The sequence below is a fragment of the Mya arenaria genome, chromosome 2 (genome assembly GCF_026914265.1).
Source record: "Mya arenaria isolate MELC-2E11 chromosome 2, ASM2691426v1".
NCBI lineage: Eukaryota > Metazoa > Mollusca > Bivalvia > Myida > Myidae > Mya > Mya arenaria.
Window position 1 is genome coordinate 2,721,423 of NC_069123.1, and position 22,586 is coordinate 2,744,008.

General features: G+C 34.3%; 1 protein-coding gene across 2 annotated transcripts in view; it reads right to left on the reverse strand.

Annotated features, from left to right (window-relative positions):
• The window catches only part of LOC128203609 (tyrosine-protein phosphatase non-receptor type 13-like), a 65,067-nt gene that overhangs the window by 36,384 nt on the left and 6,097 nt on the right, over positions 1-22,586 (reverse strand). The window contains exons 5-18 of one of the 2 annotated variants that reach the window (XM_052905099.1): positions 16,451-16,477; positions 12,332-12,424; positions 11,072-11,176; positions 10,338-10,695; positions 9,818-9,984; positions 7,614-7,857; positions 6,093-6,231; positions 5,596-5,782; positions 5,323-5,397; positions 4,850-5,018; positions 4,142-4,292; positions 3,143-3,254; positions 1,110-1,289; positions 454-507 (exon numbers count right to left, since the gene is read on the reverse strand). In XM_052905099.1, the coding sequence (XP_052761059.1) occupies positions 454-507; positions 1,110-1,289; positions 3,143-3,254; positions 4,142-4,292; positions 4,850-5,018; positions 5,323-5,397; positions 5,596-5,782; positions 6,093-6,231; positions 7,614-7,857; positions 9,818-9,984; positions 10,338-10,695; positions 11,072-11,176; positions 12,332-12,424; positions 16,451-16,477 (2,061 nt within the window). The remainder of the gene's footprint in view (positions 1-453; positions 508-1,109; positions 1,290-3,142; positions 3,255-4,141; positions 4,293-4,849; positions 5,019-5,322; positions 5,398-5,595; positions 5,783-6,092; positions 6,232-7,613; positions 7,858-9,817; positions 9,985-10,337; positions 10,696-11,071; positions 11,177-12,331; positions 12,425-16,450; positions 16,478-22,586) is intronic. The other variant, XM_052905108.1, reaches the window with a different exon arrangement.

Consider the following 22,586-nt stretch of genomic DNA (forward strand, 5'->3'; position numbering starts at 1 on the left):
CACCCTGATATGAATATTCATAACTGTTTAATCAATGGTGAGATTGACAGGTCACATGATGCCGACGGACCTGATATGAATATTCATAACTGTTGAACCAATGGTGAGATTGACAGGTCACATGATGCTGAACCACCATGATATGAATATTCATAACTGTTTAATCAATGGTGGGATTGACAGGTCACATGATGCCGAATCGAAATGATATGAATATTCATAACTGTTTAACTAATGGAGAGATTGACAGGTCACATGATGCTGAATCAACCTGATATGAATATTCATGACTGTTTAACTAATGGAGAGAATTACTGGTCACATGATCCTCAAGGACAAACAAATGTGTGTGGACTGTAATTCAATATATGTCATTGTTAAACAGTAGGTAATTATCAATGGTATGCTTTATCTGATTTAGAATCATGTTAATTACTACAAAATGTTATTTACCTTCAACAATTTATGGAAATGGATTCCATATTCTTGAACCTCTTCTTGCATGAACTGAAATAACAAATATCAAGAAATTAGATACATTATTGCTACATAATTAAATTATGTTAGTAAAGTTTCCATCAACAAAGAAAAGGATATACATATAAGCATTTGCAATTAACTTTTACAATCAGTCATAATGGTGGATATTAGCTTCTTAAAATGAGACATGTTTATTCATTTTTTCTAAGGAATGAAAAAGGCAAGAAAACTTTAAACAAGATTCCTGCCTAAGGCATATTTTAAGACTTATATAAGTGACCCCCACAATGCCACCCACCCCCACCCCCCAAAATTTAATCCAGGGTATTTCACAAGGTTGTTCATTGGTCCCCAGCTCACAGTTCAATGAATATAATAATCCAGTGCAGCCCTTTTTTCTTTGAACCCAATCCAAAATGGCAACTAGCCAATAAACAAACATTTTTGGTACCCTGCAGTGACGCCAGGGCAATAAACATGGCCAGACATTCTCAAGCCAGACATTCTTTTAACTAGGCCTTCAAATAAAATGTCTACATTTTCTCTAATATACCTATATATATGGTCGAACAAATCTCAACATTTAATTCTAATGTAGAACATTTTTGCAAACTGTAGGAAGGCTTTACCCTGATAAATTCCATCTGAGCTTCCACTTCTGACAAGCCAGTGTGCTGTTTGTGGTATTCCGGGGCATGATCTCGCATGTAAGAAGTCCCCAGCCGTTTTACAACTCTCTCTGGAAAGTAGTGCTCTGGAATAAAGTAGTTCCTGCCCATGGCTTCTTTGCTGTAATCTCCGTATTCAGCCTGCGAAATATTATAAGTTACAAGGTTAGTAAGTGACCCACTATGGGATATATCGGGCATAGGAAACCAAACATGTCATTTGTTCATCGGAAAAGGAAAGTAGACGCCATTGTGGTACAATATGCATTTGATGACCCAATAAGGAAAAATATGGGGTCACCACATGACCAGTCCTTGACCAATGGCGTTGCTTCATTTATGTTGGAGGCGTGATATAAGAATATACATGTACTTGTTAGTCAATTTGAATATGAGATATAAAATGGCATTAAATAACACATGACAATAACGATTAGTGTATCTCCAAAATGAAATGTTTGTCTAATAAGTCCAGGGGGTTTTTTCGGCAATTTTTATAGCCGGTATTCGGTCATGTTCCCAATGGCAAAAGGTATCTTTTTTTCCCAATTTCCGAATGAAAATTCCCAATCTGGAATTCCAAAAATTACGAAAGAAAAAAAGAGAAAATTTGACAATGAAAATATAAACAAAACAGTTATTTCCCCTACATGCAACCGTCTATTCACAGAGACATATAATGATGTAATAATCGGGTCAGTGGTAAAAGGTGGATTTTCATTGGTTGAACTATATTTTTCATCCAATCAGAGAGCAATTTTGTAACAAATTAAGAGTTCCTCACATAATGTTAGAATCATGTGTCATTCTTAACAAAAGGATTAATAATTTTAAGTTGATAGTAAATTATTCGATGCAGAAGGGGATTAAAATAACTAATAGACAATGCTGTCCTTTGCCATGCCTCACATACATGACCTTGACCTTCATTGCCAATATCGGAAAATGACAGAACTGAGAAGTGAAACTGAAAGTAGACAACTCTGTGAAATGAACAAGTCTTTATTTATTTAGAATCAAAGTGTATTTAATTTTTGATGAATGACAAAAGAAAACAAGTTGATGAAATTTTACAAAAAATATTCATTTGCTTTTTATCAATTGCAAAACAAGTCTAACTATTTTTAATAGATAGCAGATTTTGTATTCAATTTAAGCCCATCAAATTGTCTTTTTATTAAAAATAATTTTCTATGAAGTACTTTTTCATGCAATATGACAGTGTCTCATAGAAATATTAATAAAAGGGGTAAACAATTTGACTATTTCAAAGAGTTAAAACAAGTGCTTAAACAATGTAAGGTGCTAACAGAGTAAGTCATTATTATGTTGAAAATACCAATGCTATTCATTTTAATATTATATAAATTTGATCTTTTGTAATTATTTATGAAGAAATTCCCAATTTTGCCAAAATTAACGCGAAAATTCCTAATCTCACGGGTATAGGTCATATTCCCAACATACCGAAAAAAAAAATCTGAAGTCATCAAAAATCCATATTCATGAGCCTTTTTTTCTGAATTATTAAATTCATTTGTTGAATATTCAATTTGATGCAGCATGAATTATGTATGATAATAATTATAGGTTATTTAACAGTTTTCTGTTCAATACGGAGAAATGGACTAGTACACAGCTGGGAAAACCATGTTGGATGAGCGAGTTCAATATGATTTCCACCGCTGTGTACCAGTTAAAATACATCCCCCATATTGTACAAAACAATATTAAATCATCTATTAATATTATCATACATAATTCATGTTGCATCAAATTGAATATTCAATAAATAAATTCAATAATATTTTGTACGGTCACATGTTAAAAATGAGAGTCTACGATTGGATGTATAAATTAGGTCTAGAAAAATAACAAATATATACTTTTCCAGGAAAATACTGATACCTTTTACTTGTAAAGTGAAATGCTACAATCAATTAATCATGATACTCACTTCAAGTTATCTTAAGGGAGGTAACAAAAGTACATACCTGCATAGCAAGACCTGCAAGGGCCATAACTCTGTCCTCATCGCAGAGGCACCTCTCCTCAAGAATATCTCGTCGTAACTGAAGATATAGCTGATGTCTAGATGTCTCTTGCCTTAAAACAAAACAGGCAACAATTAAAATTCATGGCAAAAACAAAATCAGTTTTATTTGCCTTCTAGATTGACCAAATTTACCAAACATCTTACTTTGACATCTGTTTAATCAACCATCAAAGTTTTACACTTACAATGAACAGATTTTTCTAATAGTATGCAAGTTCTGAATACAAAGTACTGCTTTACCCACATTTGCTTATTTCTTTTAATTTTTAAAACCATTTTTTTTTTCGGTTTTGAAGGCCAAAACCCCACCACCAAGATGACAGTAAACATAGAATCAAAGGTTTGTTACCTTAAATTAATACTTAAAACACCCTCAAAAGTTTTCACTTAAAACTTCATATCCAAACATACATGATTATCAAATTTGAAACTTTTTTTTTTTTAAATAAGTAATAAAGATGTGTCCATCTATGAAGTAGAAACAAACAATCGGAACTTTTTGATGAACTCTCAAAATGGACACCATTACTTTTTTCAATCCAGATACTGCCACATACATATAACAGTGATACATTTCAGCATATAGTTGTGGCGGATCCATGGTCTAGTGGTAACACACTTGACGGTCAATCCAGGGGTCACAGGTTCGATTCCCCGCCCAACCACTAAAAGAATACTAATTGTCTTCCAGGAGGGACGTTAAATTAGGGTCCTGTATGACAGTGCTATACACTGGTGCACGTTAAAGAACCAGGGTAGCTCTAACCAGGGTTACATTCTGTCTATGTGCTATGTTCCAAAAACCTAAAATGACTAACAATCTTATTGGAGCACTCACCAAATGTGCCAGTATAAATAAGCTAACACACCATATAGTTGTGTTCACAATCCACTTAGAAGAAGTTATAATATTGCTTAACTTAATTTAATATCTTACTTCAGAGCAGAAAGGCTGTCCACATAAAACTTGACCCGTAGATGTAACGTGAAGGTAACAGGTGCTGCCTCACGTTTCCAGCTGTCTCGCCAACCCTCCGGCGCTACTTTGTGGAGTTTTGTATCACCGGACAGGAAGAAATGCTCATTGTCTGAAAATGGAGAATAAATATGAAGTTTTCTAACATATATGGAAGTGCAAAGTTAACAGGTGCTACCTCATGTTTCCAACTGTCTTTGCCAACTTTTTGTCACCCGACAGAAGGAAATGCTCATTGATTGAAAATAAGATTCTAAAAGTATCTTTCTATTGAAGTTTTAAGCAGGAGTAAAAACTGACTGAAAAACTTATTCCTGAAAATTTTGGTTGAGTATCAAATTCAGCCTCATAGCAGCCTTAAAGGGCTAAGTAAATGTTTCTAAAGCCATGTATATCCCGATCAAGGTACATCTTACTATTTTTAATGTCCAGAAAAAACATCAACTGTACAAAAGTCTGAACTTCATAGCTCTTAATCCAGATTTCCTTTTGGGGCGATGGAAAAGTCTTTGGGATTCATATATTTTAAAATCAGCCCGTGAATAAGGTCTTTTCTATTCCTAAACTGACACATTTATGCATTAAGCCTGCATTACACATTGCACTCACTGCCAACTACGTAGAATCTGCGTATAAAATTCACAGCTCATAATAACCAAATATCCTTACCGTTAATGTAAGTAAGCCCAAAGAAGTAAAACTCGGGCAGTTCAATCTCCGTGACGACGGCTTCAAATAGCTGCTGTCCCATTGTACTGGGGTTGACCATGGCTTCTAATTTCTGACCATTCAACAGGACGACCACAACACGACACGTATGACCTGCATTCTTCCCGCCCTAGAAAAGTATATTATGCATTTTTTTATAAATTTAGTTCAGATTTGTCAATTATAGTTTAATAAAAGGTTATTATATTTTTTAATAAAACAATGTTATGCATGTAAAACAATATATAAGCATGAGTATATGTTTCTAATAGTTCAAATGCACTTTTTAATCATTTTAGTTCAGATTTGTCAAGCAAAGCATGAGTATATGTTTCTAATAGTTCAAAGACAACCATCACACACCAGGCTTTGATTTTTTTTTAATCATATGGAAACATTACTTTAAACTGATAATACTTAATATGCAGACTTACATCCCCTTGCAAAGGTATTGGAATTCTTTGTAACGGCTTGCTGGATTTGTGTACAAACTCAGGCCCATAAAAATCCTGCAAGAAATTTTAGATTATTATTGGTGAATCTGCGCAAATGAAGTTCTTAGGCTTTCTTCAGTAGGCTAAGAGAACAATGGACAATGTGAATTGCTCTATCAAACAATTGGACAGACCTTTTATTCTAACTAAATTTATTTATTACCACAACCTAAATAACTATTTAAAGCAAAAATCTGTATATTTAAAACCTACCCTGGGTTTCTGCAGTTTTGGAGATGGTGGTTTCTGCTTTTGCTTTTGTTTATTGGAAGTGGGTGGAGCATTAGTGGGAGGAGCTGACTGGCTGACAGCCTGATTGACTGGTTGATTGACAGCCGGTGCATTCTGGGTAAGTCTCTGTAGCTGTTCTATGTAAGGGTCACTGATGTCTGCTGTAGCCCTGGAGAGGAGGAGAATAATAATTAGCTCGTGGATCTGATTTGCTGACAGAATCACCATGAACTAAATGGGCACAGGGTCTTGCCCTTACATTGCTACTAGCACCTCATGACCATTAAATCTGATGTGACCTATACCACAAATGAATATTGTATGAATACGATCGAAACCTGTTGGCTCTATATCGCTCGGCTCGATTTCCTCATTGGCTCGAACTGTATATTAAGGACCGATTTGAAAGCATTACAGCTTGGCTCAATATGGCTGTATATGTCAGGCTAATTTGCTAAGTCATATATAGGTGAACCTACCTGAAGGGAACATGGTCATATCCATAAACTGAGGCGTCACTACTAATAACGCTTTCTCTGTCAGAATCACGCCCAAACTTAAGGGCAGAGCTGGATCCATATCGCATGTGAATGTCAGGTTGGTATACTCCCAAAACTCCTGAAAATATAAGTAATTGCATACTACTTTATATAGATTCAAACTTTCATTATTCGTTCTTTTATGGAATTAGATAATCTGGTGTATAAAGCTTTAATTTTTACAAAACTCTAAAAATCTGCAAAGTCCCCTGTCAAGTTCGTCAATATCTTTTTAGTAAAGTTCACAATGACCATGACCTTTAACCTAGTGACCCCAAATTCAACACCTGTGAATGTCATGTACTGATCATGACCTATTTTTATACCAAATTTAAACTCTCTACACTTGTCATTCAAAAGTTATCCATAGAATTCAAGAGTGAGACTGACATTGATAATGGAGCCGAACGAAATAATCTACCGTGTTTAACAGAGGACACAGAAATATACATGAGCCCTACTAGTTGATTTTAGTCAATTTATATTTTGTTCACAACCATTTTAATACTTAAAAAATCTTCTACAACAAAATATATGTTACATTACTGTTTCAATCTAAAAATGGTTTTTTATCCTGGTTTTACTTTTAAAACATCAAATTTCTACACTTCTTTCTTCGCACGTTACATATCATTCATCGCTATGACAAATCATGTTTTTCTCACAGTCTATATGCGTAACTTGCTTTAAACTAACTAGTGTTGTGATGATCAACCTTAATTGAAAATTGATAGGTTGGGCGTAAAATCGGCAAAATTGATTTTATTTGGTCATAATCAATCATTGATTTAACCGGCAAGTTGTTTTTCTTCTTTCCTCTCGTTATTTGCGTTTGGTTAATTTCTGCCAATTTTCTCCTTTAAGTTAATTTATACTTTCAAAGTGTTTAGTTGTTATCGTCAGTTACGTGTAACTTATATAAAACGATGCTATTATGTTAATCCATCTGTATTCAAATTACATCAATTATTGGTATCATGTGATAAAAAGGAAGTTATAAATGTTTGTAAATATATTAAAGAATCATTTATTATACGCAACTCACTTATAAATAATTTAACTTGATATAGTAGTTATGAAACATTCCCTCACTGCCAAAGTTAACATAATAATTATTTGGTATTCAATTTACATAATATTTTTGCTTATATTTTATTTTATTATATTATGTTTGTAAGTTTAGATATGTGACATGTTTATATGTATAACTATATGTATATAAGATGATGTACACATGTATAAGTCGAATAAACTGTCTGTTCTGTTATCGTTAACAATATGGCCTCAAGCAACATAAACACTAATTAACTTCAAACAAACACACAACATAAGCATAGTTAAGGCTTACGAGTAATTGTACAAGAATAAAACAACAATTAAGGTATGGTTAAAAATCAGTTACTTGAGTGAAATCGATTATCAATAGACAAACTTGAACCGATTCCCAACACTAATACTAACCTAAATTTGCAGACCCCATTGACCTCACTGATCTTGTCTCTGAGATGTGATCCGCGACAAAGTCCGACAACTCATCCGAGGCTTCGTCGCTCATAACGTCGTGCCTCAACACACGCAGTTTCTTCTGGCGTTCTTTTAACTTCAGGTACTTTTTGAAAGCCGCATTCTCAAATGACCGCTGTGATGGTGGATTTCTGTTCGATGGGCGGCTGTGTTTGCTGTTGTTCAATGTTGATGATTGATGCTGTAATGTAATAATGAACATTAGCCTCTTCCCATGATTGATGCTGTAATGTAATAATGAACATTAGCCCCTTCCCATGATTGATGCTGTAATGTAAAAATGAACATTAGCCCCTTCCCATGATTGATGCTGTAATGTAAAAATGAACATTAGCCCCTTCCCATGATTGATGCTGTAATGTAATAATGAACATTAGCCCCTTCCCATGATTGATACTGTAATGTAATAATGAACATTAGCCCCTTCCCATGATTGATGCTGTAATGTAATAATGAACATTAGCCCCTTCCCATGATTGATGGTGTAATGTAAAAATGAACATTAGCCCCTTCCCATGATTGATGCTGTAATGTAATAATGAACATTAGCCCCTTCCCATGATTGATGCTGTAATGTAATCATGAACATTAGCCCCTTCCCATGATTGATGCTGTAATGTAATAATGAACATTAGCCCCTTCCCATGATTGATGCTGTAATGTAATAATGAACATTAGCCCCTTCCCATGATTGATGCTGTAATGTAATAATGAACATTAGCCCCTTCCCATGATTGATGCTGTAATGTAATAATGAACATTAGCCTCTTCCCATGATTGATGCTGTAATGTAATAATGAGCATTAGCCCCTTCCCATGATTGATGCTGTAATGTAATAATGAACATTAGCCTCTTCCCATGATTGATGCTGTAATGTAATAATGAACATTAGCCTCTTTCCATGATTGATGCTGTAATGTAATAATGAACATTAGCCTTTTCCCATTTTTGAGACGGCAAGATGGCAATTTTGATTGTTGTTTGAGGAATCATTTTCACTTAAAAATGGCATTCCATCTGAATATAAATACTAATATTCACATAAATTTATCTATTCATATTTATAAGATAAGAAGCTTCTCACAATGAAACAATAGATTAAATTATGGTCTGAATTAGGACAAACTTTCATCATACAAAAAAAAAGAAAGCTTGAAGGAAGTCAATTGTCATTTTTATTTTAATCGCAAAATATTATTTACCAACAATAAATAGTGGGGTTGAACATTTTCAACTTCCTTAAATTTGATAAAACCAATATATTTATAAAAAAAAGGACCCCACAAAGTGTCTTTGCAAGAGTGGCAAGGAGCAAACGCAAGTGCTTGCAGGGTTCTCATTAAGTTTTGGTTGAACGGTCTCAAATAGTGAAGTAACTGACCAGCTTCTACTTATGAACTTAAAATTTACTTATTTTTCGAAATTGAACAGACCCAATTGCCATTTGAACAGTCTATATTGGCAGGCAGTCGGTTTTTATTGACAACACTGGCTTGTCTGTTCTTGATTTTAGCAGTCAAACAAGCGGTTAACACAATGTTATTAGAGAGATATAAAGAAAGTTATTCATTATGCGTTACAAGTTCATATTGTCCCTGGCACCCTGTGTACCAACTTTCATTTAAATATCTTGAATGTTCATTCAGCATTGGCCAAGTTAAAAGCATTGGCACAATGATGCTGACACCGACACCAACGCTATCACAAAAGCCAAACTTTTTTTCTTAAAGATACACTCTTACTCCCAGTTAAGATTTATCACAATTAATAATATTGTTTTAATATTCAAAAAGGATGAATAAATGGCGAAAACAATTGTTCTTAAGAAGGATACTGAGTTTAATTAGGAATAAATGAGCATAAAACACAGTATTTCTACCTTATGAGACTATAGTAGATCACAGTAAATATTTTAGCATTCACCAGTCATTTAATATTTTTGAGCTTTCTGCTATTAATTACACGGTTTCAATCTGTAATCAGTAATTACTATTTTCCATAAATGCATTATTTAGTAATAAGTTAAAGGTTTATCAGTCAAACTTTATGCTTGTTATACCCGGGTAAGCATTGATTTTGAATAAGAGTGTCACTTAAAAAAAAAAACAGAACAACAGACTTGCTTAAAACTATTACTTACATGTGACTGGTGGCCATTCTGTGCGGCACTAAAGGTGATGTCTGATAAATGATACGATCCTCCATTGGCCTGTCCGCTAGTCATGTAACCTAGGGAAGGACTCTCATTGGTTGATCGCTTACTGTGATGTAATGGTGTGATTCTGTGAACCTCCAAGTCTGAAGAATCTGAAGTGTGGAGATATCATGTTTTGAAAATCTGATATCATAAAGACAAAATATTGCAAAAGGGCAAAGACTTAAGTATGAAGAGTACCTATCTGTTACCTGGGACCAATCTGTTACATGGGTTCTCAATAAACTGATATCAAAGAAGGCCCATGTATAAGTAAAAAAATAAATTCAAATCTTTGTTTTTTTATTACGTCCAACTTATCAAAAATGCTTTACTTTTTGCAATTCCTTCGAAAGTCTTTTATCACAGAGATAAACAATCTTTAAGAATAAACATTCATTATCAATATAGAAGTATCTATACAAATTCAAATCTGCTTGGAAATGTTTTGTTCAATTTTTTTCACCTGAATCTTTTCCAGGATTCCTGTGTTTAACAGGTGACCTTGACCTACTTCTCGACCGTGACCTTGACCTGTACTGTTCCGGAGAGGACTGAGGTCTTCTCCGAATTCGATCATTTGATCGATCATGTGATTTCTTATCTTTCCGTCTTGATCGATCTCCTGAAAAATCATCTCTTCTTCCAGATCTATCCATCGATAAATCATATTCCCTTGGCGACACTCTTTCTCGCGAAGAATGGCTCAAAGAGCTGCCAGGCGAAACTTTTTGTTTTGTGGCTGAATCACGTGGCGAAATATTCAGGCGACCTGATTTGCTTGCTAGCTGAACTTGTGGAATACTGATCTGCATACCTTCCTCCTGTTAAAAGCAATGAATAAGAATTTGTTTGATATTTTTATCAGTCTATTATACAATAAATACATCAAATAATATAAAATTTATTCACAACAGCGGCACCACTAGTAGTTCTCAATACTCAAGGGACATAATGCAACAAAATGCTCAAAACCAAACTTATGCACTTTGCAGCATCAATTTATAGTAGCATTGTCACTGGTAACATCTGTACTACATTTCATGGAATTATTTTGAACAGATATTCAGCTATGGTCATAGTTTAAATTGTGGATGACAATAATGACAACACTGTAGCTATGACACTTCCTTAATTTAAAAAAAAAAAAATTATTATTTATTTTTCTTTTTTACTCTTTATAACAACAGTAAGAGTTACCTGGCTGTCTATTGGCCCGAGGATGGTCTGGTACAGGTTGGTCACGGTTCGGGAGAAACTCCGTCGCAACCCCCGCCTTTCCCGCTCATTCTGAGCTTCGCAAGCCTAAAACAGTTACAACCGTGTATATCATTATATGTTTTGGGTTTGGAATGCAAATACAAATAAAGTAAAACATTTGATATTGGATAATTGGTTGGTAACAGCTCTATAGAACCCATCTTTCCTCTCATTTTAAGCCTCACAAGCCTAAAGTAGTTACAATCATATAAGTTGAGCAAGATATTATTTAAATCAAATCCCTGGCCCCAATTTCCCGAAACTTCTTTATTCGCTTTTTTATACTTAAGATAGGAATTTTCTTTATGATTACCATTTTTCATATATCAAAATTCCATTGAAGTATGTATAATGGTTACTTGAAATAAGCTACTTAAGCCTTTTAAGCTTATGAAGTTTTGAGAAATTGGGGCCAGATGCTTAAACCCCAGGTTTTGATGTTGATCATTGCAAGTCTGAACAAAACACAAAACATTTTTTTCTAATGGAATAATTTTAAATTTTAGCCTGTGTGCAAAGTTTCATGTAAATGTCTTTCCCATTAATTTATGCATCATACCAACAAAATTATTTTTTTAATTTATGCAAACACCATTGTCGCCATGGCCATGAAACCCCTCAAACAAAAACCCCTCAACTTTGTTTTGACATCAGCAAAGTCTGAGAGATCATTGACCAGATATCTATTGTAGATAATCTGCGATTTATCTCATATAGCTTGCGTAACATCGTTATACAAGACGGGCTCCTATATGTCATTCCTTCCAGTATACCCAGAATTCCTGAAAACTGTCAGTCGGTCCTCATGACCGGTAAATTTTGCCTCGGTTCGACTAAATTTGTAATGGGATCAGTCTGTCTAACCAACAGTATGGTCCGGGAAATACACTTTGCCAACAAATTCACCTATCAAAATTTTCCTTTCGATTTATAATATGTGCAAGTTTCAAGAAATGGTATTGTTGAAATTTCATTTAGGAGCAAAACCTGGCAAAAATAACTGCTTAATATCTTAATACCTTTCTATTTATTGTCAAGTTTAAAAAAAAAATTGTCATCTCAACTAATTTTCTTTTGGACCGACAAAATATCGAAGCTGAATGACTGACACTTTTTTTGAACTTCCGCGATACCGGTGTACATTCTAGGGTTTCTTATTCTGAGGGTAAAAATATGACTTAAACCTAAGTTACGGCTTACCTCAGATAGCTTACGAAGCATTGTTCTGCGAGAGGGGTCCCTGTGCGTCATCCCTCTCAATACACCTTCTAGGTGATCACTGATCCTTACCGGCTGAAAAATATAAACAGGAACTTATAGTTAATTACCTCCCTTACTTCATTTTCTAAGGTTGTGTATTTTTCATTTCCATTTTTGAATATTAGAAATGAAAATATTCATAACACCCGAATAAGACCTAATAATGTGCTGAAATTGCTATACTTATATACATTATAGTTAAAAGTTTGTAATTATTGTTTATTATTGTTTAAAATTTAGAAAACACAATATCATGTTAAAAATTAGGATAGAATAAAAAGAAAGGAAAAAATATTATTCTTGCTGTTTATTTTTATTTATTTAAATTCTATAACTTGTATGAAGAAATTTGAAAAATATATTAACTTAAATTTGAATGTAAATGTACTTTTCTTTTTTTTCATTGTGCCAACAAAACTTTACCAAATTATTGAAAAGCAGAAAATAGTATCCTTTGTCAGGTAATATCAAAATCCATTAATTCCATTTTTAAAATTACTGTATATATGTCACACAAGAGTAAAATATAACACAATATAATATCCAGTGATACAACACCCTTATAATGGGAAGAAAAATAAATCCACATATGAAAATTCACAACACCGAAAAGCGAACAAACTTTCTATCCAAGCACCAAAACTTTTCTGGCAAAAACATAGAAAATCCAAGCCTCAGATCATCAAAAAGTGTTCTGGACATTAACAAGGCAAGAATAATTTTCTTAATATAATAATAATGTGGACCTCATGTTGATATTCATTGTATCAAAGACTCTCTCTATTTACGTTACCACCGGTTACGGAATTACCAATTTATAATAATTGCTACAGCATTCATTATAACATAAATTAATGAGTTACAGATATGGAACCATGTAACTTAATTGAGCCTTTAATGATTTGGTGCCAAATTCATAAAAATGATAGAAGTTTTAATGAACATAAAACTGGCTCATCTTTGAGGTTGCCTGTTTTGAACATGGAATTAGTGAGTTTATAAATAATTAGTCACACGTGTATGCAACATGTCTGTTCATTAACTTTCTCATTAAGAAAACCAGGTATCAGCGTTTAATATGTGGTGTTTAAAAACAGGATTGCAATAACATAAATATCTCTGTTGGTTTTTTAATAAACTGTACTTTACCACATACAAATTTCAAACAAAATTTAAAGGGACAATACCACGTATTTAGCTAAATAATTTTGATATTTTTTTGAATTTCAGGGCAAAATGAAAAATTTATTTCACTTAATGACCACAGAAAGCAAAATATTTTTGCAAATGGCGCAATTGGGTAACAGTGAAATTTATTATAATCTACGCTATAATTCAACAATTTTTCAAGTTCACTTAACTTTTAAGCAAAATTTTAAACAAAAGTTATATACGTATGTAGTGCATAATAAAATGCCATGATACTTTTATTCAGGAAAAAGTGAACCAATATTTGAATTAAGAACAGTGATAACATAAAAAGAGCTTGACTGAGCATGCTGGTGAATTTTGTTTGAAATGCAGTTACACCCTTTACAATCGCTACAAAGCTGTGCTGTAACTTTTATCATGCTGTTTCCAAGAAACATTAAAACTGGCATGCACTGGAAAGTGTCAGTTCCTCAAAAGCATTAACTTTCTAGCCAAATAATCTGCCACCAAACAACATTTCATGCAACACGAGCCTAATAATTTACAAAGGTTACCAAGTTTACAATATAAGTATGAAAATAATATATATAAATATACCACTTATATCAATGATGATTCGCAAACTGTAGCTCAAGTAAGAAGAGAGACACAGTCCTCTTAACTGACAGCTTTAGAATGACCTAATCTGTTCCTATTATCCGATAGTAAATCATGAATATACTATCAATAGGTAATTTTCAAGAAATAAAATATCAAAATTGACAACGAAAAACTACTTCAGTATTTTGGTTAAATAAAATCAATTTACTGCAGGGTCAATGTGACCTTATAGCCCATGCAACCTGGTAAACATAAGTCTTGTAGTACCTGTATGAATAAAATACCCAAATGGTAAACAATATCACTCCATGAAAAGTGCAAAGCCAATGTTTGTAAATGTGCAAAACCATGCCAGTCTAAAACTACAATCAGGCTTAGTAAGAATTTATTGATGTTTTCTGCTAATGCTTATTACTCTAACTTCAATTTTCCATTCCAGCCCCTTATTCAGTCTTACTCCCTACCCATACCCCTACTTACCCCCTACTTCAACTCACACTTCTCCTATCCCCACTCAACCCCTTCTTCAGACATAACCCTACATCAAATCACATCCTAACCAAATATTCACTAATACTCCCTATCCATACCCACATTTATCCCCTTCTTCAACTCATGCTTCTCCTATCCTCACTCAACCCCTTCTTCAGACATAACCCTACATCAACCCACATCCTACCTATTATTCACACTTACTCCCTACCCATAACCACATTTATCCCCTTCTTAAACTCACGCTTCTCCTATCCCCACTCAACCCCTTCTTCAGACATAACCCTACATCAACTCACATCCTACCTATTATTCACACTTACTCCCTACCCATAACCACATTTATCCCCTTCTTAAACTCACGCTTCTCCTATCCCCACTCAACCCCTTCTTCAGACATAACCCTACATCAACTCACATCCTACCTATTATTCACACTTACTCCCTACCCATACCCCCATTTACCCCCTTCTTAAACTCACGCTTCTCCTATCCCCACTCAACCCCTTCTTCAGACATAACCCTACATCAACCCACATCCTACCTATTATTCACACTTACTCCCTACCCATAACCACATTTATCCCCTTCTTAAACTCACGCTTCTCCTATCCCCACTCAACCCCTTCTTCAGACATAACCCTACATCAACCCACATCCTACCTATTATTCACACTTACTCCCTACCCATAACCACATTTATCCCCTTCTTAAACTCACGCTTCTCCTATCCCCACTCAACCCCTTCTTCAGACATAACCCTACATCAACCCACATCCTACCTATTATTCACACTTACTCCCTACCCATACCCCCATTTACCCCCTTCTTAAACTCATGCTTCTCCTATCCCCACTCAACCCCTTCTTCAGGCATAACCCTACATCAACTCACATCCTACCTATTATTCACACTTACTCCCTACCCATAACCACATTTATCCCCTTCTTAAACTCACGCTTCTCCTATCCCCACTCAACCCCTTCTTCAGACATAACCCTACATCAACTCACATCCTACCTATTATTCACACTTACTCCCTACCCATACCCCCATTTACCCCCTTCTTAAACTCATGCTTCTCCTATCCCCACTCAACCCCTTTTTCAGGCATAACCCTACATCAACTTACATCCTACCTATTACTCACTCTTACTCCCTACCCATACCCCCATTTACCCCCTTCTTCAACTCACACTAAAGACATATCACCACTCAACCCCTTCTTCAGACATAACCACCTACATATCAACTCACATCCTAACCCAATATTCACTCTTACTCCCTACCCTTTACACATAACCCCCCTGCTTAATTCAACTCACACTTATCTTATCCACACTCACACTCTTCTTCAGAAAGAACCATACATCAATTAACACATATCCTATCCATTTCACTCTTACTCCCTACCCATACCCAAGTTAGCCCCTTTAACTCAGTTCACACTTATCCTAACCCACTCAACTCCTTCTTCAGACATACCCTGCTAACCCTACATCACTTCATCTCCTACCCCTTACTCACTCTTACGGCCTACCCATACCCCTATTTATACCCCCTAATTCAACACACTTTATCCCCTCTTACCCAACTGAGCATTTCCCCTTTCACCCGATCCCAAAAAGAAACTCCCATCCATCCTCAATCCCCACTCATTTCGAATATATTGGTATAAAATATATATATTATAGTCTTTTTTTAAAACAGAAAACATCAATGATTTTCTTCGTTTTTTGGCCAAAGCTGACTCTTTTTCATTTAGAAGTGTAGAGAAAAATGTAATGTGGACCATAGCAACTGAGTGCGCGTTACCTTTGACATTTCCCGCCTAGATTTCAGCTGAAACAAAGGTCATTCATATAACATTCACATTCCAGCATGCAAATCACAGCAATGATTACATGCATAATATTACATGGTAACTTAGCAAACACAATCAAAGCACACAAAAATAACAATTTTAGAATGATGCACAAATATAAAAGTTATATATATAAACTAAGGGTTATAACATGAAATATTATAAAAAAGTATTATATACATAAAATACAGGTTACAGTAACACAAATTCATCATACAGTCCACTCATCAATATATACTTAAGAATATGAATATATAATATTAATGTAACGTATATTCCGCTATAGTACGTTGATGTACTCAAATATGCAAATTGGCATAACCAGTTCTCTGTGTGGAGGTTCAGGGCCTATATATATATATATATAAGACCAGTCGACCCCTTCAGGGTCGAGCATGCTTTTCTCTGAAGGGATCTGTTGGCCTTGTAGGCATTTCATGTTACATTATTTTACAGGTTAAAACCAATATTAGAATTGTCATTTTATAATGCTTTTTAAGAAAACCCCATTTTCACTTCTTGTCAGAAATAATTTGATGATTAATTACATTATCTACCAGAAGTCATTTTTCCTCTGTTACATGAAGAGCAGAGTTTCTCCTAACTAAAATTAATGATTAACATCATCTTAATGAAGCCTAGCAGAGGCTGTTTCATGTTTTACAAATTGCTCTGTTTCTGGAAAGTTTCATCCTAGACCTATTTTTATCATACCTCATTATATATAATAAGCTTTTTCTGAAGATATTTTTGCATTTATTACTTGTAGAATATTTGATACATGTGTAAAAGTAGGATGTTGATTTAATTGAGAATTAAATGCTAAAACGTTGTAAAATTGCTAGTAAGAGTACAAAAAAAAAGAGACACAGATTTATGGATACAAATGTTTGACCATTTTCCATTGAGGGTCATTTAAAGGGACATAACTTGGTAATGAATGAAACCAGAGTTATTGGACTTTAACTGCAAATAATGAACATGGGTTCCAAGTTTCATATATATCTGTAAAATAATCTTTTGCGGTTTTCAACTTTACACTGAATAGTATCACTAAAACACTTTGGCCATGACAAATACCTTGACTTTTTTCTTTGAAAAAAAAAGAGAGGAGATAGGACTTACTGCAAATAATGAACATGTGTACCAAGTTGTATATATTACAATAAGCTTTTGCAGTTTTCAACTTAACGCTGTACAATATCACAACAGCAACACCTGCATGGCCATGAGGACAACCTTGACTTTATTTGAAAAGAAACCAAGGGGAATAATTAACTGGAGGTATTTTGGTCTGTACGGAGAGGTGATTCACTGTAATGGATCATGGCATTAGTTGGTCTGAGATTTTGGGATAATTTCCCAGAAAAACACAAATTGTTTTGACCTATCACTCATTTTAACACAATTAAAGTAATGGGAAGCACGTTTTGGAACACAGCAATTGTCTTATTCAGTAGCTTTTAACAAGAAGCGGATGGGGTCAAAATGTTAAGTGCGCTCACAGTTAGTGTTGGTTTATTGTTCAGGTGTCAGAAATCATATATATTTCATTAAAATATATAAACAGCATACAATTTCTCTGTACAAATACTCAGTAGCATTTTCCCCTGATTGATATTCTGGCAACTGTGTGCCAAGCCATGTTCAAGGTCAAAACCAACAAATATTGGAGCATGTTATGAATTGGAATGTGGGGTTTTTTTGCGAAATAATTGGAATAATAATAAGTATTATTTCATAATTTTACAATCTTAGTGAATTCATTCTTTATTTTGGCTTGTATGTAAATTAGGCATTTTATTAAAAATAAATATCGTTATTTAAATTACCTGTTGATCAGGCATATGAAACTTAATAGACCCTAAATTGACCCTGAAGAGATTCTACCAGCCTTGAGCTTCTAATTACTGCTACATTTTCCCCCAAAATTGTGAAACAATATTATGTGCACACCATGTGGAAAAATTTCCAACCAAATATTAATTTAACTACTTATATTGAAGTAGTAGTTTGAATATTATTATCAGATTTATTGTGTTTACCATTCTAGTTTACCTTGCACATTTTATGAGGCACAAAGTAAACAAAGGAATCATTTTATGACTGACATATGTCAAACACAATAGCTGTATTGTTTGGTATATCAATTTCTTGGTGTAATTTACAATGGGGGCAAGTTATGTGGACTAAAGAAATTGTACTTCTCAACGGAAAAAATATCTTAAAAACATTTTAAGTAAGACAATAGGAATTCCCCACCACACAAGTCAGGGAAAACTAGATACCAGACAGGGGATTCATTGTCAATCCTAACTAAACTGAACCGCCCCGCCCCCCCCCCCCCCCCAGCTTCCCCAAAAATCAAATCTATGCTAGTCCCCACTTCTCCTACATCAAATCATAACCCCTACTTTCCCCCAAATTAGCCCTAACCCCCCACTTTCCCTAAATCAAATCAAAACCCCTACTTCCCCCAAATTAACCCTAACCCCCCACTTTCCCTAAATCAAATAAAAAAAAAACCTACTTCCCCCAAATTAACCCTAACACCCCCACTTCCCCCAAATCAAATCTTAACCCCTACTTCCCCCAAATTAAACCTACCACCCCCACTTCTCCAATATCAAATCACAACCCCTACTTCCCCCAAATTAAACCTACCCCCCCCCACACACACACACACTTCCCCTAAATCAAATCATAACCCCTACTTCCCCCAAATTAACCCTAACCCCCAACTTCCCAAAAATCAAATCATAACCCCTACCTCTCCCAAATCAACACCCAACTTTCCCTAAATCAAATCCTAACCCCTACTTCCCCCTAAATAACCCTAACACCCCACTTTCCCTAAGACAAATCAAAACCCCCACTTCCCCTAAATCAAATCATAACCCCTACATTTCTCTAAACCGACCCCTCCCCTCCACTTCCCCAAAATCAAATAATCAAATAATAACCCCTTCTACCCCCAAATTAAACCTACCCCCCCCCCCAACTTTCCCTAAATCAAATCATAACCCCTACTTCCCCCAAATTAACCCTAACCCCCACTTCCCCTAAATCAAATCATAACCCCTACTTCCCCCAAATCAACACCCAACTTTCCCTAAATCAAATCCTAACCCCTACTTCCCCCTAAATAACCCTAACACCCCACTTTCCCTAAGACAAATCAAAACCCCCATTTCCCCTAAATCAAATCATAACCCCTACATTTCTCTACAGCAAATCATGCATACCAGTACCCCTCCACCTCCCCAATAAAACAAACACACTATCTGTGGAAGAAAATTGCTCCGGTGTGGTAAGTAAAAAATATAAGTTTACATGAACAATGAGTTCAATCAATTTTGAACCATACCTCATAATTTATTATAGAAAAAGTGAGAAAAACCGCACTTTGTATGACTCACTAATGCTCCTGCCATACCATGTAAAATATAAGCCTCTGGTGATTCAGAAATCTACCTGGAAACCTTAGGAGTTTCTTTGTGGTTACAGAGAAGAAGAAAACTAGATTTTCTTTCCCAAAAAACCTCTGTTTTATTCCGATTTCTTCATATTTATTGTGATTGGTTTAATCAACAAAGGGTTTAGATTATATTTATTGGGTATAGGTTAGATTATTATTTAGTAGGCCACATCTGTTTGTTACTTGAACAATATTTGCATCTTGCTTCTTTATGTTAACATTTCTAGTTACCGGTATGCATTTTTGAATTATTAACTTATTTATCATAATTTTAATCAAAAGACAATCACAATTTGAAAATAGCGTGCGACAGACTTTAACTTTGAACTATATTTACTTTACAACGACAATCAAGAAAATAATATTATCTTATGTTAAGTCACTCTTGTTGGCAAAATGTTACACATGAGCTTTTATAGTCTTGAAACTGGAGTTCCAGGATTTAAGCCCACTGGTCCGGCTTTTGAAGACAACAAGCCAGACTTAAACACATGCCTACTGAGGCAATAAATCGAGCCCCGGGATCAACTCCTTTGTAATAAGCATTAGTGCGCTAACCAGACAACATTTATTGTGCGAGAGTTATAAAAAACATAGGCAAACTGCAGAGAACATAATTTTGAGGTTTACATATCATGAATAGAAATTTCTGGGAAAGTTTCTGGAAATGTAGGAAACACAGCAATTATCTAGCTCTATTCTACAATCCCCAAACTGATAGTTGCAAGGCAAAAGATGTTTCTCATTTTTTGTAATAATCTTTATCACCTGACAAACATAACAGATTGGGTGTGGTGTGGCAGTTATTATTCCTTTACTTTTTTATTTTATATTATGAGGACCAGAAAAAACACTATACTCAATATCTATTTATGTTTATGATGTTAAAACATTTGATCTTCTGACTTAGAAATATTAATTATGAATTCTATATGTATATTTTATTTTTTATGCTATTTTTTTTAACTTCATCTGGAAAACAGCTTAAAGGATCACCATACAGTCAGTTTCTTCGGTAGATCTGTGTCCTTATTTAGAGGCCACAAGAAACAAAACAGATTAGAGATCGAACCCACAACCTTTTGGGTGAGAGGAGGATATCTAAACCAATAGACCACTCACCCAGAATGAAAGGTTCTGTCCGAAATGACAATTGGACAGTTACAAAGATATCAATATATATATATTGTAATCGCTTTAATAGGCCCTGTTCGTCCCTAGTGGGCAGTGCTAAAAGATTCTCTGGCCACTGGCTTCTGTACAAATGGTTTAAGTTAACAGAGGTATAGAGACCAAGACGGTGTTGCTTCTCTATCTCCCCATAGAATGTATTACAAAACCTTACAAACATTACATATATTTTTAGATTGTATTCATGCGATAATAATATTTGGGTGCTGCATACATTTTGTCTATATATTACTGTGTTTGGGTGCAGTATGTTTACAATGTGTATATGACATGATAATACTATCTGAGGAGTAACTCAATCATTCATTGTTCATGTCTTAACCCAAATCAGCAAATCTATATCAATTTTTCAAACATCAATCATCATAGTTTTATCATGGCATTGTCTGAAACACTAAAGAACCAATCTTTTGACATCATCAGAACATATCAGAATTTCAGATCTTCCGCCTAAAATACCCCAATTCATTCAAACTGGCTGGGATTGTAATTATAAGAACCTGAAATATGTTCTAAAGGATAAAAAAATATATTTTTTTTTCTTTACAGATAAATTGGATGCTTTTGAAGTTGTTTAACCTCAAATTAATCAGTAGATTTTGGTTTGGATGTTTTCCAAAAGCATCACCTGTGTTTTGAAGGGAGGGTGTTTTTCAGATAAATTTTCTTTTTTTATCAATTTTAGACACAGTAAAAAATACAGAAATTTCTTTGTTTAACAAAGACACGAAAATGTTAAGCCTTTTTTTTAAAAATTGTACAAAATTAAACTCATTTCAGTTTTTTGTGGTATTTATGACAGAAATGTGTGAATATGTAATTTTAAGAAGATAACAACAAATTCAGGAGAGAACATATTATAAATATATCTATTATTTCACATCTTAGTTGCTTCCTTTTTTTTAAGTTTCTTCATTTTGAGGAGCGCCTGGTCAATCAAACTGAAACCTAATGATTTCAAACATTTACCTATTTTGACATTTATCACATAAAATTTCAATTTTGGGACGAAAAAGAAACTGAAATTGATATGAAAGTGATATAAAACCATCAAAATGTGAATGCAGCACTTGATAAGTGTAATATCCTGGCAGAGGTTCAAATTCTTACAGATTAAAAACTTAGTACATCTTGATATTGAATTATTCATTTTATCGAGTGGTATTTATAAAGGATGTTCAATACATATGATGTAGAAGTTTTTTCACGAATGAGCATCTTTGAAAATAAATCTCAAGCTGTGTAAGTAAACAATTTATTTAAGACCCCACTGTGATTCTTTTCCCAAACATAAACATGAATTTTAAAGTTTTGCGTATATAAATATTTGCACAGATGTATTTAGCAAACATTCCATAAAGTGATTTGTTCTATTTTTCTGACCCACCCTAAATATTTGCCCCTCTACCCCACCCCCC